Source organism: Egretta garzetta, unplaced genomic scaffold (assembly GCF_000687185.1).
Source record: "Egretta garzetta isolate BGI_Z169 unplaced genomic scaffold, ASM68718v1 scaffold15, whole genome shotgun sequence".
NCBI lineage: Eukaryota > Metazoa > Chordata > Aves > Pelecaniformes > Ardeidae > Egretta > Egretta garzetta.
The window spans coordinates 49,429-68,747 of NW_009259798.1; the positions used below are offsets into that span (position 1 = coordinate 49,429).

A 19,319-nucleotide genomic window follows, 5' to 3' on the forward strand; every position below is an offset into this window, starting at 1 on the left:
ACTTGCCTGCTGTTGTGTATTTTGACCTTCATGGAGAAGAGTTAGGCAACCACTGCATACCAGTCCTTGTAGCAATCATCTGTCTCGTGAAAAGTGTCTTGTTGCTGCACAACAAAGTCAGTTCCTGAGCTTTCACAAGCAGAACTTCTACTTTTTCTAATTTTTTTGAATGCGACTTACACAAACTAATTACAGCAGTACTTGAGAAAGTTTCTTGCCCTTTCCTGGATTCAGACATTACAGTGGGGCCTCTTAATTTTATTTGTGATCAGTTTTTGATTGTCTTGTTAATGTACTGATCCCAACAGGGATCAATAGCGCGTTTGGTGTTTGCTGTTATCTCAGTGTTACTGAATCTTCCTCCCACCCCCAATAACTAGAAATTGAGCTCTTCTTTCTCTTTTTTTTTTTTTTTTTTTTTTCTTTAATCCTGGCTTGCTTTCTGCATGTCTCAATGCAGTTTCACTTTCCTATAAGATTCGCGGGTTGGCTTGAAAGCATCCTGCAGGGTAAGAACTGCCAGTGGGAATGAAGCTGCCAAAGAGCTCTGCGTCTCGGAGAGGGGACCTGTCAGCTTCATCCCTTTCCTTTGCCACCAAGGCCTGATTTACAGCTTACCGTGTTAATCAGTAGTCCTTTTAACATCTCTGTCATAATTTTGAGGTGCTGGTTCTCATTTTTGTAAAGACTAGAGCCCAAGGCTGAGGAAGAAGCAGGTTGGTGCCTGGGCTGTCACAGGCACGAGCTGAGCTGCAGAAGCAAAATAGTTTTCTCAGGGGCTGCGGAAGAAACTTCTCCAGGAACTTGGAGCCCTCTCAAACCTCACTGCTTGCTGTTCCAAGCACAACACCCACTTTTCAACCATGCTTTCTTTAACTAAGACACAAAGCCAATCTCCCCAGAAGAAAACATTTCATTTTGAGCATTAGTAGAGAAGGCAGGAGAGTACAAACTGTCTGTGGAACAGGGTAATTATATTGCCTTATGCACTATATACCACTTCTGCCTGCTTTTTTCCATCTGCTAAGTTTCTGACCACTGCTGGTGTTGCAGGAGCCCAGGCCTCCTGGTTATTTCAGGTCACTAGCAAGTATTAGTGCATTCTTCTCAACCCAGCTCAGTTGATCTCAACCTGTGGTTAGAAGTTAAGTCTGGTTTGTCACTTGGTGTTGAAGTGTTGTGCCCAAGTGCGAGAGCCTGTGTTGCTGGCCCCCGCCTGGGGGAAGAGGTGTCTGCCCAGCAGCCTGAATTCTTGCTCTAGTGCTATTTATCTGTGACCATAATTGGTTCCTTTTACACTGCTTTGTGATTTTTTTTTTCTACTTTTGTTCATTTGCTAACAACCACACAGTTAGAAGCACCACGTGGTCAGCTTATGCTTTATATGTTTCTAAATCTTGTATTTGGATGTTGCCTGGTCTGCGTGTCCTCATTTTCAGTCTTCTGTAGACCTTCATTAGTGGGGTTTGGGTTTTTTGTTCTTTTAAAGTATGGGTAGACTACAAATGTGCTGGTAGTTACTGACCTAGTTACTTGGTCAGTCATATTCCCAAACTCCCCATTAACTCAGCTGCGTGACTTCAGCTACTAGAGTTCAGAGGCTTAGAGTTTATGTAGCACCGCCTTGGCTGGTGTAGTATGTCTGGTGCAAAATCCTCCCTATTCTCTGTTTAGATGTTTAGAGTCTCATATGGATTGAAGAAACCCTGAATTTTCCATCTTCTCTTGCACTGTGGGGTCTTTCTGCGCTGTTCTGGTCTATCCCACCTAAATGAGATCCAAAGCCCACCAAGCACTGTTGTTCAAGCTGCAGTGCTCTTGCTCCCGTTTGTGCTGAGCAGTGTAAAGGAGCTGTGCTGCCCTTGTGTCTCCAATTTTTAAACAAATGGCTTGTTCCAACTCTTTTGGAGGAGCAGCAGCCAGCTACTGTGCTTCTCCCTTCTGTTTGTTTTTAAAGTAGTACTGCTTTGCTCTTGAATCTATTTAATTGGTTTCCTGCTGGAAAGAAAACTGAAGGGCTGCCTTTGCCAATTAACTAGGGCAAATACTGTATTAGTAGGCAATGTAGGTTAACCAAGGATTTCAGGAAAGAAAAGCAGGATACCTTTGATTGTTAAACACTTGTTCTTTGGCGCGGGGGTCTTCTCATGAAATATAGAATAGGAATTCGAAGCTATTCCAGGGTTCAGTTCCTTCCCTCTGAAAGTTTTCTTCCTGTCTAGTTTTAATATTGACAAACTGTTTCATCCTAAAAGCATGTAGAGCTCTTAACTCCTAGCCAAGCACTTATTGTCCTTTGACCAAAAAAAAAAAATAAATCTAGAGAATGACTTCAGGCCTGTAACACAGCTTACTCATGTAATAGGCTATCTTTAGGAACATTAATAGCTATATTTTAAATGAGATGTCTATTATTGGCCTCCTAGATTGCTAGGTGCAATAAAGTCAACCAAGAGAGAGCAATCAGATTGAGTTTGTTACTAGGAATATATAAAAACAAACCACAAAAGCTAATTTTAAGCAGTGGCTTGCAATCCATGTTTTTTAGTTTAGAACTTCTGGAGCAATTCCTTTCCACAAGTCTCTATTTTAAACTGGTATGTCAGGCCACTGCGGCTGCTCTTTCACAGTTGTCTTAACACAAAATACTACAGTGACCATTAAAGTAAATAGGAAAAAGTAACAGTTACAGAACTTTCCCCAAAAGATTAATTTCCTAGTACAGTGGATTCCCTTTAAATAGCGGGGGTATGTCTCAAGAGCTGGATGGGTGGTGTGTGTGTACCATGTTACTTGGCTGGGACCATAATGAACAACTTCATCTGCAATCTTCCCAGAAGCTGAAAAGAGGGCAGGCTTCTGTGGCTTATGTCTTGTTTGGTTTGGAAAAGCGTGAGTTGAACTTGGAAACATTCCTACTATCTGAAATGTTCAACACGTGGCCTCTGAAAAGTGTAGAATATCTTTAACTACCATTTTTTTAACTCAGCCTTTTTAATAATAACTTTTTCCAGCAAGATTTTGTTTTACTAGGGCTTTTCCACTTTATTTTTTAACATTAAAATAATGTTAAATGGTTGATGTGATTTGTTTCTGGTATTTTAGGCTGAATACAAAAGGGAGGAAGCTACAGGAGTCAGAACTGCTCAAATACTGTTGCAAAGATACTTCCTGACACCCAAGTGAGTCTAGAGAAAAAGGCTGTCCACTAAATTCAGCTACTCATCCATTTTTTTGAGGCACAGAATTTAGTACGAGTGGTATTAACATTAGTTGAACTGGTTTATAACTTTGTTTGCATTGTTGTTAACTGCTGAAACCTGTGGTCCACTGCAGCGTGCACTGTGCAAACATAAAAGTAAAATCTCTTTCCCACAGAGGAGTTTGCAGTCTGAAGGTGATGCTGACCCTATTCTGGGTATCTCGCAGTATGGAGCAAGACGTGACCTAGTGTTCAAGGTAGTTTGTTTGATTCCTGTTAATAAACTGGCTGTGACAGCGCAGAGCAACCATCTGAGTATCCATCAAGCCTCTGAGAAGTTTTTTCAGACATAACTCACATCCTAGGTGACAGGCTTGATGCCGATGTTTTACAGAGGGTCTTTCAAAGAGCTGTTTCCTGGGTATTGTTTTTGTGGGACAAGCTCTAGTCACCTTTCAGATAATGGACTGATCACTTGGACTTGTGGAAGGAGCTCCTTTTAGGAAGTGGCTTAGGGAATATATTGTGTATATCAGTGCTTTAAATATAAGTGGTGCTGCTTTATTTTGTTTCCTTCTTTAGGAAGTAAAATGACTTAATCTTGGTAATGTTAACTTTCTTTAAAAAACATCAAGACTCATTGAAGAAAGCTCTTTGTTTGACTGTTTTGTTTTTAAAGCTCTTCCTTATAAACCCCTAGGATGATGAGCACAAACTTAAGCTTCCCTAGAACTGTTTTCCTCCTTGCTGGAATGAGTCTGTGCAAATTTCCCTCACTTGATGCTGTGTGCCAGATCTCTCTGCTGGGGATCTGTGAAGAATAAGGATGTGTTTTCTATCCCTGTGCCCAGTGTGCTGTCTGCTGTAAGCAGGTCAGCTCTGCGACCCGTAAGAATCACAGAATCGTTTAGGTCGGAAAGGACCTTTAAGATCATCAGATCTAACTGTTAACCTAACCCTGCCATCCCACCACTAAACCATGTCCCTAAGCACCTTGTCTACCCATCTTTTAAATAACTCCAGGCATGGGGACTTGACCACCTCCCTGGGCAGCCCATTCCAGAGCCTGACAACCCTTTCTGTGAAAAATTTTTTCCTGATGTCCAACCTAAACCTGCCCTGGCACAACTTCAGATCATTTCCCCTCCTCCTATCGCCTGTTACCAGGGAGAAGAGGCCAACCCCCACCTGGCTACAGCCTCCTTTCAGGCAGTTGTAGAGGGCAATAAGGTCTCCCCTTTTTCTCCAGGCTAAACAACCCCAGTTCCCTCAGCTGCTCCTCGTAAGACTAGTGCTCCAGACCCCTCACCAGCTTTGTTGCCCTTCTCTGGACATGTTCCAGCAATGCAATGCCCTTCTTGTAGTGAGGGGCCCAAAACTGAACACAGTATTCAAGGTGAAAAAGCACACAGCGAGGGCTGGGTTTCAGTATCCTTCCTGCCCAAGCTCACGAGCTGGCGGGAGTTATGGATCGAGCAGAATGGAGGTGGCTTGCACAGAGCCACAAACCAAAACTGTGCCTATTAATATGCAGCATGGGCTGTACCCAATATGCCAGAACTGAGCACCTGTTGCAATGTGTGCATTAATTTGGGGAAGGGGTTGATATGATCTAGGAGTGCTAAGAGGCAATACAAAATGTTAGCAAGCAATTCCTGTCTTGTGAGTAGGCTGTCAGCATTCACTACACATCAAATCTATAGCAAAATAAAGTATGCTGGTCGCACTGGGTGGTTTTGCATTGCTTCACTGTTACCTGAGGTGTTCCCTCTTTAGCAGGATGAATTATGTGGGTATGTCAGAGGAGTAAAGGGCTGACATAAGTACCTTTTGGTTTTCTCTTTCTAACAATGCAGTGACGTGTAGGGCACCATGCTTTTTAGTTTTTATTTGTTTATTTATATTTTTATTGCAATTCAAATCAACTTATGTTGATACCATGTTAGAAAAGCTTTATTTAAATTATTTTTGATAGCTTATTCTATACTAGTTGATACTTTAATAACTTTCAACATCTGTTCTGTTTGGGTAATTCAAAAGGCAAGTCTCTTCCATAATACTAAAGGTTAAAACCCCAAAAAGTCCTGAACAGCTCCATACTGTCCTTACTAAATGACTTAATTGGTGGCGAAAGCCATTTATAAATGTAGAACTGCCAGTAGTTTGCTCTTAAGGTTTTGTTATAGATGAGGAAAGAAAAAAATATAGTTCAACCTCCAAAAGCACCTTAATTTCCTACAATTAACCAATGAGTAAGAGGAGAAAACTAAGTGGAAACTAGAAATAATAAACCAAGGCCCAACACCTATTCAATTTTTTTTTAAGAGCTGTGCTCAAGTGTACAAAGCATTATGGAGAAAATCCCAGTAGCATTCCCCTGCATGTGTTCCTGAAATCAAAGGTCTGTAACTTATCGGTACTCGTTATCTAGACAACTGTAGCGTGGGGAGCCCTGAAGGGAGTGTTTCCACTGCGGTGAACCTGTGTTCTTTTCTTGCTTCCCCTTACGCTTTCTGCTGCCTCTGCATGCCTGAGTGCTTCAACCTTCGGTTTCGGTCTTTCTGCCTTTGCTGTTGCAGAGGCGTTGTGCACGCTCTCCGCCACGCGCAGATGGGCTGCTACAGCGCTTCTGCTTTCTGCAGTAAACAGGTACACGTGCTACACTGCAAACGCTGTTAGATGTGGGGAAGGGGGGGAAAAACCCCCACCAGCAAAGCAGGAAGCATTGCTGTGCAACAGTGATACTACTGTGAAGGATTAGAGCTGGGGCTGTTGTTGAGGCTAAAACATTATACCTCTGAAAATATTGCAAATGCTGATTCTCACTCTGCAGAGGGAGAGGAGAAGGAAAACAAGCGCTCAGGCAGCTAATGCGCTGCTCATCCGCCCACCGGCCTATGTGATGTGGTGGGTACCAGCTGATGTGTCTGAGGCATGACTGAACGGTGTGAGCTGCTCCGTTATGCAGTAAGTTTGAGGCAGAAGAGGTTATCAGCAGTTTCTTGTAACTTGGGTGGTGTTCTAATCATCAGATCGTCCTTTTTTTGGTGTGCACAATCTTAGCGGTTCACACTGACAAAAGAACTTTCTCTTGATTGCGTTTATTGAAGGTCCTCCAAAGCTTGTGCTAAAGACTTGACTGGACCATCAATACAAGGGCAGGAAGAAACCAGACTAAATTAAACATCTGCCTCTAATCAAAGTGTTATCATATAATACGAATGTGTCTGTAGATTTCCTAGCCCATGTGAGTGACAGGTCTGTGCCCGGGTTTGTGCTGGTTGAATGTCACACTGGGACACTGCTTGGAGAAATGTAGTTGGAATGTGTAATTCTGTAATGTGTGAAAGGAAACTTGGGAACAAACGACACTATATTCACCAAGCTAGCATGGCTGAGATATTAGCATAGGCCATAGTATAATTACATTTTGTAACACTGTGCTTAAAGGCAAACTGTTCCTCTCCCAGAGAGAAGAAGAAAACTTGTCCCATGCCAGTCCCTAGCGGAACACCCTGACCTCTCCTGTTTGGTTGACCTGGGCTACCTTGCCTTGGATACTGTGGAGCGGAGACAAGATAAAAAGACAAAGAAGACAAAACTTTTAGGAGGATGCAGGGAAATGATCAGTTGGATTTGAACAGTGTGCAGAGGAGAGATTTTAATCCGGAGTCATCAAGCTTGTCAGGCCAGAAGCTTGTTGTAATATGTCCTAGCTGGTAGGTGTAGATTTTATCATGTGAAGCATCAGATGATATGAAGGGTTGGCGATTTGATGAGAGATGCAGGCATTCTCAAATATTTTCCTCTGTTACCCATTTTTAAATTTGGTACTACTATTAAGAGAAACAGTGAGTAGCTAGTACTGTTGATCAGGCTGGATCCTGTTTGCAGGAGGTACCAAGCAGGCTACATCAGAGTTTTCTCTCAAACACTGAGGTGGAGGAAAAATAATTTACTGATCTAGAATTCAAACGATTGCATAGCCCAAGCCACTGGATTTGTTGTCAGGAGATGGAATTCTTCCAGAAAGATCTGGTGGGTTTTTTTTTTCCTGTTTGGGTGGGTTTTTTTTTTCCTTTGGCTGTGGTGCCTGATAGTAGACACAAAATCTCCCTGTGAAGGCCTTCAAAACAGCTTTCCTTTCTCTCACTGAGTAGGGAATGTAGGCAGTTGTCTTAAAAAATCTGCTGCTTTAGGCACCGATAATAGGGTAGCTCTCTTGGGTAGTCTGAATCCCATCCTAGGCTTCTCCTTATGCTTAGTCCGGTGTGTCACACCGACGTGGTGAGTGAGTTTGTATACTGTGACATCTAATTCAGATACGCTGTGTTTTTCTGTCCTCTGAAGACTAGAGGGGCAGTTCTGGGTCATAGCTGATGCACAGTGTGATATAGTATGATGGAAGCTGTTACTTCTGCAGCAAAGCTGTCCAACTTCTAGCTTAGAGTTGCTGTTTTTAGGCATGGTTTTGGAAGAAGTAAAAGTAATTTTCCAGATGGCTGTAATTATAGCACAAAACATTTCTATGAAGTTTTACTCTTTCTATGAAAAGGCTTTCTCTTTTCTTGTACTTCGGCAATGTTTTCTTCCTAGTCCTATTGACTACATGTGCCCTGTTGGTTCTTCTCTGTCTTAATGTTGTTAGTGGAAGCTAACCCTTCACAGTAAGGGAGAGCTTCATGCTAATCTCTGAGGGGCACATGTGGGGCATGAGACTGGGAGCTTGCTGTCCACACGAGGAGCGGTGAAAAATGCTGTCTCTTACAAATTGCTGCTTGGAATTTTGTGGTGGCTGTCGAGTCACAGGAACAAAGAGAGGTGTGGGTAAGTTAGCCAGGCTTCACCCCACTCTGAACGCTGTTTTCAGCTACCAGTGTATCTGCTTTGCAGTTCAAGTGTAGCATATGAAGGGATGGTACTTGTGTGTGTGTTGTCTCACAGCTAGGATGTGAGCTGTTGTTAAAACCTGAGCTCTGCTTGTGGTATACAAGTGTAAGTCAGAAAGAGCATTTGCAGTGGGCTTTTTCAGTCCCATGGACTTTGTTCCTTCATCTGAGAAGCACGTTGTCAAGTGCCATGGAAGTTCATCACTGGGCAGTGTTACCAAGCATGTGTTTTGCCATGGTTGCAAGGAAGAAGACAATTTTGACTGGTGGAAATGAGAGAATTGCTCAGCTGCTTTGTCCAGGCGTCTCAGTCAGAACTAGGGCTCCACTCCCCTTGCTCATGTTTGCATTTTCTTGGTAATTTTGCATAGCTTTAAATGTGGCTTCTAGCTCTAAGTGTCCAAGGCCTTTTTCTTCCCTTTCTGCCCCACCCCTCCCATGAAGGAAAAACCCACAGAGCTCAAGCTTGGTGTTACTTGGGTTTTGTGTAAACACAGGGTCTTTTCTGAGTCAACTGTGGAGAAGGAAAAAAACCTTGTGGTATGTTAAAGTTTCAAACTGCTCCTTACTGATTTATTGCTAGTGTGGAGACAGCTCAGAGTGCATTGATTCATCAGTTCCGTGCAAGCAGAGAGGAGGGAAAGAATAGGAGGAAGCAAGGAAAAGGGGTGGAGGGGGGAAAGAGCTGGGAAGAGAAAAATTAAAGCATGGGAAAATGTTAGGGATGGGAGGAAAGGCATAGCGAAGCAGTTGTTTTTGACTAGTGGCTTACAACTTTCTGGAAAATAATCAAATAAGATGTTACCCCAGAGAGCAGTGGAATTGTTTGTGCCCTTGTTATTACTGTTGCCTTCACAAGCTAGAAAATAATTCAGTCATGAGTGACTTCTCGCTGCCAGATAAGTGTTTGGGGGGTGTTGCAGCTGCGAGTTGCGTGCTTCGGTTGCAACTGGCTTTGGTTAAGACCAGTCTCTTTTACGTTAGCTTCATCTTGCCTCGCTTCATGGCCTCTTATAGATGTTGTCTGATTGATTTGCCCTGAGCTCCTTTCATTGCATGAGTAAGGACCAGCAAGAGGGCAAGGCACATGGGTGGGAATTTAAGGTATTTTAAATGCAGGTGGGCACTGGATTACCTGTAGCCAATAGTAAGCTCTAGCTGGTGTGGCCAGCAGAAGTGCCAAGATAGCCAGCACACCCTAAAGTAGGCACCTGCAGCCCATGACTGTAATGGGAGGTCGTAGATGGATAACATGAAAGCATCTTCTTAGCCATTTTAATTTGGAGTAGCACTTAACTGCGTTCTGAGCTGCCTACCTTGGCTGCTTAGTGCTAGCTGCAAAGCCCCTGGTGTACCCATGATTTTGAGCATGAATTCCCATAACAAAGGTGGTGGCTGGCTACAAGGTGCGGACTACTCTGTAAATCTGAAAACTTAGTGACCATCAGCTTTCTTCCACGAGAAGCAAAATCTGAAAACACTCAGCCAGGAAAGGGAGTCTGACTGTTTCTGATTTTTGTCTCCTCATAACCAAAAAAGCCAAGTCAACAGGATGTTGCTCTTTCACTCTGAAAGTCTCCTGGTTGTTGCCAGCATCTGCTGAAATGGTTATTCATATGACAACTCATTTTGGGAAAGATTGCACTGCTTTTGTTGTATTCAACTGTCAGTGGAGAGGGAAGGTTTGGGTTGGTTTTTTTTTCCTGAACTCTTGTTCTTTTGGTCGTGATGCCAATAAGTTGTTTTAATCCATGCTTGATCTCGGAGTCTCACTGCTATTTCACTCATGTAGTCTTGGCTCTGGTTTGTTGAAACCTGGGGAAAAGAGGAGCAATGGAGTGTAGAGTGTCACTCTTCATATGGAGAAAATCTTTCTTATTTCCTAGACTATGTGTGCAGCTGATTTTCCTGTCCCCAAGATACTTACAGAGCTTGAGCTTAAACATTTAAACTGTTAATGATTTAACTTGTGGTCTTCCACACTTTTGCATGGGTTAGTGGTTGCCACAATAATTCGTAGATGGTACCTTGGTCTTGGCCCTAGTATTCAAAGGCAGTAGTTGGTTGCGTTTATGGGTTTTTAATGAGGAATTGCATTAAAGTTCATGGGAATTTTTAATGAGGTTCATCACTCTTAAAGTAGGCAAATGAGATGGGCAGGCTCGTTCTCTCCAGACCAAAATGTGTTGCGTTCATGCCAGTCTCAGATCCAGGTGATATACCTCTGCTACAGCATCTAGGCTTTTCTCCAGTACGATGGGGGATGGAATTTTCCCACTCAGCATGGAGGGGGATGCTTTTAAAATGTATATCCTCTTGGCCTGGCTGTTTCAAATGATCTTGAGGCCTTGCCTCTCTAGCTGCTGAGGGTGCCCTGAGGTTTGCTAAGAGTCTAGGGTTCCGCTGCTGGGAATTGGGGTGGCATGAGGCACTCTGCTGCTCCAGGACTCATATAATCTCTTGGATAGCAAACATCGATTAGACACATGAATTCTGAGCAATGTCTCTTAATATTACTGCATCTCTAGGGTGTTTTTTTGGTCATGTAATCTTTTGGGGATATTGAATGTTTGAGGCATAATGCAGTGGAATTCCACTTCAGTAGTTGTACTCTGTACAACAAAACACACTTCTTCTGGGAAACAGCCAGGAAGATCTTTTTCCCCTATTTTCTCCTCATTTCTCCTGTCTTCTCTGTGTTTCTCTGTCTTATTTTTCACCCCCTTTTCCTTTGATTAAATGTCAGGGTTTTTTTTTCTCCATACCTTTGAATCTTCCAGTTCTTTCCCTTCTGCCTGACCAAAATTTCTTTCACATGGAGTAAAGTGATTTTTTTTTTTTTTTTTTTTTTTTGAAATGTTTTCACCCCTGCCTAGGAGGTCTGAATAGCAGCCACACCCAGCTGATTCCAGGTCGCTGCTGTTTGACAGTGCTTTGGGAAGCCACCCTGGCACCAGAGCTGGTGACAACCACAGGAGAATGCAAGGTCAGAAAAGTCTTTTGGCTCCATCACATTTTTCAGTGGCTGCATTTTTTGGGATATATGAAATGAGGATCTAATGGGTTTCATGACTCTTAAAGCAAGCAAATGAGATGTGCAGGCGCATTCTTTCCAGACCAAAATGTGTTGCATTCACCCCAGTTTCAGACCTAGGGGATGTACCTCTGCTACAGGATCTGGGCTTTTCCAGGCCCTCAGAGGTACTTCTGCACCGACAGAAGATGAGCCTGTGGATGTCTGTTTGCAGTATTCTTTAGAAGCTGGAGCTTTAAAAATCTGTTTTCTGTGTGTGTTTCCATAACATCATTTCCTCTCTACCCACCCATGCTGGGGAACATGGTCATATACATCCACAGATCTAGAAGCTGTCCATTACTTTCCTAATATTTAAAATCTTTAGTGGTGTGTGACATAAGCAAGCCAAGCTGTAATGTTTTCACCCCTGCCTAGGAGGTCTGAATAGCAGCCACACCCAGCTGATTCCAGGTCGCTGCTGTTTGACAGTGCTTTGGGAAGCCACCCTGGCACCAGAGCTGGTGACAACCACAGGAGAATGCAAGGTCAGAAAAGTCTTTTGGCTCCATCACATTTTTCAGTGGCTGCATTTTTTGGGATATATGAAATGAGGATCTAATGGGTTTCATGACTCTTAAAGCAAGCAAATGAGATGTGCAGGCGCATTCTTTCCAGACCAAAATGTGTTGCATTCACCCCAGTTTCAGACCTAGGGGATGTACCTCTGCTACAGGATCTGGGCTTTTCCAGGCCCTCAGAGGTACTTCTGCACCGACAGAAGATGAGCCTGTGGATGTCTGTTTGCAGTATTCTTTAGAAGCTGGAGCTTTAAAAATCTGTTTTCTGTGTGTGTTTCCATAACATCATTTCCTCTCTACCCACCCATGCTGGGGAACATGGTCATATACATCCACAGATCTAGAAGCTGTCCATTACTTTCCTAATATTTAAAATCTTTAGTGGTGTGTGACATAAGCAAGCCAAGCTGTGTAAATTTTTTTTTTCTTTTTTGCCTTATATGATACTCTAATTTCTCAGGAAAAGAAACAAGAAAAACTGTTAACAAGGTGTTTAGGAAAGAAAACCTTTTTAACTTCCCCTAACTTGGTGACTTGTCCCAGAAGTGGTCCAGTAGATTTTTTTTTTTTTTTTTTTTTTTTTACTATTGATGCTATTATTCAGGTATCTTTTATTAGTGAAAAGCTGGCTGTTCTTTCTCTTCTTTTTTTTCTTTTTTCTTGGGCATTGGAATGTTTGAATGAAATCTTTATACATGTATGTATTTTTATGTGCATATATTTTAGATATTTACATATATTTAAAATGTTTTGTATAAGTTGGGAAAGTAAAGCAAAGAACCGTAGTGGCTATTCTTGGGGTGGACTGAAGTCCCTGGAATTATTCGGTTTCACCTCCAAGGGCCTGTTTCCCACAGGCTATGTTGGCCAGGAGATTGAAGTTGCTGACAGTGCTCTAAGCTTTTACATGGTGTTTTATCTCTTTTGGGCTCAGGCCCTGGAATAGCTTGAAGATAGGAACAGAGATGGTAAGCTTGGTTAGCTGGTGTAAGGACTTCAAGGTCAGGTCTGAAGAAGAGTTCCATGATAGACTACGTGTTGACGTAACTTTCTGCAGTACAGTATCTGTACACGCTGAAGTTTCTTCTGTGTTGAAAAGAGTTATGCCTGAAAACAGCAGCCTGTTACACTGCTGGAAGACAGAACGTGGCTTTCCTGGTTGGGGTTGTCTGGAATTCAAAGGACAACTGATATCTGCTGGACTTGCACAGTTGATTGTGGATCAGGTTTATGAGTGAGCTTTAAGAGTTAGGTAGGCAGTTGGCAGGATTTAAGAACCTTAAGGAAAGAAGGCACCAAACCTCTGTAAGCTAGTCATCGCTAAACTTCTACGTAAATCCAATTTTGTGTGTGTTAGTTTGCCTGACGCCTAGCAGAGAATTATTCTATTTTACCTCCCAAGCAGTTCTGTGAGGATGAAGACTTGGAGACAGACAGTGAATGCAGTGATAGAGACCAGTAACTAGCTGGAATTGGTAAGTGAGAGACGCTAAGTCTGCCTGCCAACTTTTATAACCATAAAATCTACCTAGTGGGTGAATTTATTCATTCATTGTTTTATAGAGGGACTTTTAAATGGCCTTATTAGTTCAGTCATGTAATAAAAAGTGGTAACAACAGCGAAAAATACTTGCTAATTGGTCAATTCTGTCATACAGATGTCTTTATATTGCTAGGGAAATATGAATCCTACTCGGGATTCCTGGAAAAGCCTAGGAACAGGGAAAATGGCATCAAGCTCAAACTCTGGCAAAGGGGTGACAAATATTCCAAGTTGCAGGACTGCCATGGAGCACTCTGAGCCACCAGTCTTGACTGTGTGAGTCCCTGCTGACTCGGGGGTCCTGCAGGTAGCTACTGGATCGTGTTCAGTGAGCTACAGCTGGGGCTACGTAGGAAAGCTCGGAATTGTTTAGGTCAGAGTCAAAATATTCACTTAATAGACGTGGCAGGCAGTGCCAGCTCCAGAGTGCAGTGTAAGAGCCTTTCTGCAGATGACTCCACTTCAGAAATGTGCTTTTTTTTTTTTGTTCTCTCCACATAAGTATCTGGAGAAATGTTAATAGATTTATATTTTTTTATATTTATAAAAATTAAATTTATAAACCTAACATAGAAATATACTTTATATATAAAATACAAATATAAAACTGTACTGTGACAGATATGTTTGACTTAATTTAGGAAGAAGTGTAGGCTGGATTATATAAATATATATATTTTTATATATATATGAATATATTAAAAACCTGTACTGTAGCAGATGTGTTTGTCAAAATAACTCTAGTTAAAATAATCCAAGCTACTGGATGAAATCAAAGAGGGACAACAGGAATGAGAACTGATTTTAAATCCCATTTAAATCCTTTCCTTTGGCTTCTAAAAGACCTGGTTTCCATCATGTTAGTACATTCAGATTAAGATAACTCCTTAAGGCAGATGACTTTAAGCGTAGATGATTAACTAGTTCTCTGGTAAGAGAGGGGACTGAAGCCCTTTATTTAGAAGTTAAACCCATCCCTGATATAAAGCTGAAATTCAGATTCTGTTGAAAGCTTTATTTTGGGTCTTGCTTGGTGAAAAAGACCCACCAGTTAAAGCGTGCTGCGTATGACTATTTTCTTCATCTGTATTTTCCAGTCACTTTTTTCTCACGTAGCTGGTCATATATATATATATATATATATATATATATATCTCCATGAAGTGTTAACTTGGTGCAATTGCAGTTTGCCTGTACAGTACGATGAAACACTTGACTACAGCACAATGAGAAAAATCATATTTTTTTATAATTTCTTGAATGACTTGCATGGAAGAAAGTTGCATTATTCCCTGCTTTCAGACTCTTTCACACAGAGGTTTTTGCATTGTTTCTGTTTCACTGTTTTCTGCAACTTCTTGAATCCTCAAAAGAAGGAATTGTTCTATTCTTGACTTAGCAGAGATCAAGTCAGCCATTTGTTCTCACTTGAAATTGTAGCCTGTGTAGGTGGGCCAAAAACTAAGGGATTACTGTTCAGAAATCCAGTTTGTAGTCACTTAATTCATTAATAGTTGTGCAGAAATAGTGAAAGATTCTTTTCCCCTTCATACCTGTTTTCCAGAATGTGCAACAGTCACGTTTTAAATATGTTAACATGTTGTTACAGCAGCAAGACATCAGTCAATTCTGTGTCTTATGCAGTGGTTCCTCTTCTGTGCGGACGTGCATGCGTTGCAGAGTTCAATAGTCCTTAGTCAGGTTGTTGGTTAGTTATGAAAAGACTGCTCTGAACAAAGTATTACTAAAGCTATTTCCTGTGCTTCATACTCCTAGCTTGCTTTGGGATGCCATCCTTGAGAATGGTGGGCTGCGTTACTGCATTTCTTACAAATTCAGTATTACCAGATCTGGACCACAGTCTGCAAAAATATGGCTGACCCTGACTGCAGTAGAGTTTGGAGTCTGAGCTGATGTGCAACTTCTGTTCTGGTTTTGTCTGTCTCTAAATCTGATCTGGCACATCTGCTATCAGGGCATGTGAAGTATTGATGTTTGTACAGAGTTCGGTAATCAACACTAAATCTCTAAGGAACTAAGTATTTATCCGGCTAAGATCTGTACAGTAGGTAGATTGAACTCTGGCCCTGTACCTTTTTTCCTGGGGCCTCCCAGCAGATAGCCAAACCACATGGCAAAATTTTCTACTGGCTGGTGCTGTAACTGGTGGTCTTCAGCGTGAGAGCACAGCAGTATGTATTTTTCAGTATTTTGTTCCTCTAGAGGTCCTTTCAGTTGCCTTCTCTTTCTTCTTGCTGTTACTTTACGTTCTCCCTGGAGCATTGCATGTCACTAGAAAGCATGAGACTACAATCCGAAGTCATAAGAGACCACAGCTATGGAACAGCCTGAGTCTTAATCTGATTTTTGACAGAAGGATGTTTTTCTCTGCTGTTCTCTGGCGAGTTTGGTTTCTTAAGCATAGTGATGTAAACACAGAAGCTCATTATTTAGTTGCAACTGTGTGCCAGATGATCATGAAGCAAGATCTAGCCTGTGCTTTGGAAAGCTTCATTCCCTGTGTTCTTTTACAGGGATACCCAGCAGAGATCTTCTGCTGGGATGTGGTAACTTTCTGTACACGTTTTCCCAGGCTAGGTGGCAGATTTCTTGATCCTTGGTCTAATGCCACCCGTGAAAATAGATATTTATTCCCATGCAAGTGAATGTAAGATTTCTTTATTAAAACTAAAGACTATTTCAGCATAGATTTAGTGGGTAACTGAGGTTGTAATGACTATGTGTGCATAGAATGCTGCAGTAGGCAACAAGGTGTAAAGTGATACAATGCTATCTTGTACTATTTGTTTGCAAAAGGTGACATATAAAAAAATAAATGTAAGACTAATTTGGCCACTTGGAACTTGTTTTCTTTGGCAGCGTGGGAGAGAAGCCTTTAGAAGTTGATTAAGCATTTTTTTTAGTGCGCCCCTATGAATGGAGGCAATCAGCCTGTGCTGCGCGTATCACCATCTCAGCAGAAGGTGTTTGGCAAGGAGGGGGGTGAGCAGAAATGGCTCTGCTGCCATCTGAAGCTGCATTCAGGTTTTGCTTTGTTATCGCCATGGCTGAGCTTGTCATGGATTACATGCCAACTGCATTGGGCAGCCAATTTCTGCTGGCCTGCTAGGTGCCAGCTTGAAAGAAGTTTCACTTTAATTCACTTTTGCATGGCAGGAGAAGACAAAGAGGAGAAGTATTTCCCAGTGAGGTGTTACTGCAGTATAGTTGTGCTGCAAAAGAGGAATTACCGCGGTGATCCCAGTAACCCTCTGCTGAAAGTCCGGGGGATCAGGGAACAAGTGTAAGCCTTGGAGCTGAAAGGTTAATAGTCCCTTTTATCATCACTTGGAATCATAGAATCCTTTGTGTTGGAAGGGACCCCTAGAGGTCATCTAGTCCAATCCCACTGTGGTGAGCAGGGAAATCTTTAACCAGATCAGGTTGCTCAGAGCCCCATCCAACCTGGCCTTGAATGTTTCCGGGGGTGGGGCCTCCACTGCCTCTCTGGGCAACCCCTTCCAGTGTTCCCTTCACCACCCTCATTGTAAAGAATTTCTTCCTTATATGTAATCTTAAATCTATCCTCCTTTAGTTTAAAACCATTACCCCTTGTCTTGTCACAGCTGGCTGCACTAAAAAGATTTTCCCCATCTTTCCTACAGGCCCCCTTTAAGTACTGAAAGGCTGCAATCAGGTCTCCCCGCAGCCTTCTCTTCTCCAGGCTGAACAAGCCCAACTCTCTCAGCCTGTCCTCATAGGAGAGGTGCTCCAGCCCTTGGATCATTTTTGTAGCCCTCCTCTGGACCCATTCCAACAGTTAGACTGAACAGAGGGCTAACATAAAATCTTCACTTTCTTTTAGAGACCTTGCAGGAGTCATGTCCACAATGCATTGAATATCAAAGACTCAGACTTCGCAAACACTTCTTTGAACTCTCCATGTGATTTATTTTGGGGGGGGGGCAAAAGCATATTTTGCTTAAGCATCTGCCTAAACCTAGTCTAATAAGCATAGAAGTTATTTGTTGCAGTTCTGGAGGTCTTAGGAAGTTCACAGATAATACAAGTTACATATAAGCAGTTGCTTCAAGTGCCAATGAAAAAAAAAAAGCTGTAATCATAGTTGGAGTAAAGTTATCTGCCCATGTGGGCAAGGTATGGAACCAGTTGATTTGGGAAGGAAGGAGGCAAGATAATGCGGACCTCCCAGTAGCCTTGGGATGTGAGTCTTCCACACTTGGAATGTCAGTATCACAGTGACAAAAACATTACTAGTAAATATGGTGTTAAAACTGGAGATACTACATAAATTACCCCAGATGTTTGGTAGCATCTGTTTTGTTCCTCCCACCCCCCCCCCCCCCCCACTAAACATAAATTAGCTTTTTCTCTTGTGTTATTTGGAATAAGTTTATGTGTGAGATTACTTTCTTTCTGGTTAGCTGTTTGACAACTCTCCATCCGGGCCCTCAAGACTAGAATGAAGATGCTCTGCATGGTCCTATCCTATTGCTGTCTTGAGGGTGATACATAGGTATTATTGCTGCTTTTTATAGCTCACTTTGTGTTCTTATTTGCCCCAGTTGGTTGTTGCTACAAGGTTGTACTCTTGGCATATAGCAAGGGTTGGGAGAAAAATGCAGGCTAAAATTTTGAGTGTACCTGGAATATTCATTGTTATTTTAAAAATTAACTTAGCAAACCAATTGATGTGTCATACTCTTGGGAACAAAAATACCTGGCTCTGTGAGTTGGAGTAACATCAGGCTGGAAAAGGGGCATAACAGATGCTTGGTTCGTGAACAATCTTGTGAGCCTCGCCTGGGTAGCTGGAGTTGTGGGGGTTAAGGAATGTATCTTAAGTGATGAGGAATGTATTTTAGGATACAGGTAATCAATGTTGGTGAAAGAAAGCTTGTATCTAGTGGTGAAAATGGCAGGAATTGGGAATAAGATTTTTGCATGTATAATGTCAGACAAAAGTCTGTGACCTAAGAATATTCCCTGATTGCTCTCATATTTTATCAGTGTATTATGTGGGCGTTTTGGTCTTGGGTTTTTTTTTCTCCTCTGCTTGCTATATGCATGTTTCACCAGGCAGGGGATGTATAGCCTACTGCAAGTGCTGACACTCAAATTAGCCATTGCTGCTTATAGTTTTTTTCCCAAATTGCAAACAGGCAGCAGCTGACAATGAGATTTTCAGTGGCAAAATGTACTGAGTATCAATATGAGGGAATGATGGAATGTCTTTACTTTTGTGCTGTTTTTCAGACTGCTCTGCAATGACTACAGCAAGATATAGGCCTACCTGGGACTTGGTACTTGACCCGTTAGTGTCCTGCAAGCTCTGCCTTGGTGAATATCCCGTGGAGCAGATGACAACCATTGCACAATGCCAATGCATCTTCTGTACCCTGGTGAGTTTGCTTTTTCTATTAGGCATAGAAAACAATGCATAATTTTAACTGCAGAAATCATGTGCCTTTCTGCTGAGTGGGTTTCACTGAGAAGTATTGATACTGCAGTGGAAATAATGTTGCTGCGTACTTGACACAAATGCTAATGGGTAAACATTTCTGTTTTCCTGTTGTAAAAAACCCCCCAAACCTCAGCACTGCCATATACTGCTGTATGCAGCTACCTCCTTAGCAAGGTTATTCATGTTTTCCCTTTATCTGTTGGTGGCTTGGATTTGTTTTGGGTTTTTGGTTTTGTTTTTTTGTTGTTGTTGGTTGGTGTTCTGTGGTGTGGGTTGGCTTTTTGTTTGGTTGGGTTTTTTTAACTTTAGGGCCAAGTCTTTCTGGAACAGAGCTGTGCACACACTTAAAACTAGAAAAGTATTTAATATATTACAGACTCTAATTTCACTCTTATAATTACAGTCACTTAACAGGTTTTCATTACTGTATTGCACACGCATGCCTAGAATGACAAGAATCTTGTCAGTTAACTATAAAACAGTATTTGGTGCATATAAGCGTAGTATGTAGCAGAGATCATCGCAGTAAAATGGTATTGGTAGTTTACAAACAGAGAAACAAAAGTAGTAGTTGTTTTCCATCCCTAATGACTTGGAATGAAAATG

General features: G+C 42.0%; 1 protein-coding gene across 4 annotated transcripts in view; it reads left to right on the top strand.

Moving 5' to 3' along the window:
- The window catches only part of RNF144A (ring finger protein 144A), a 48,492-nt gene that overhangs the window by 4,659 nt on the left and 24,514 nt on the right, over window positions 1–19,319 (top strand). The window contains exons 1-2 of one of the 4 annotated variants that reach the window (XM_035895321.1): window positions 11,067–11,077; window positions 18,506–18,651. In XM_035895321.1, the coding sequence (XP_035751214.1) occupies window positions 11,071–11,077; window positions 18,506–18,651 (153 nt within the window). In that variant the 5' untranslated portion in view covers window positions 11,067–11,070. Of the gene's footprint in view, window positions 1–11,066; window positions 11,078–11,561; window positions 11,653–13,090; window positions 13,161–18,505; window positions 18,652–19,319 lie in introns of those variants that run through there. The other 3 variants (XM_035895320.1, XM_035895322.1, XM_009639795.2) reach the window with 3 other exon arrangements.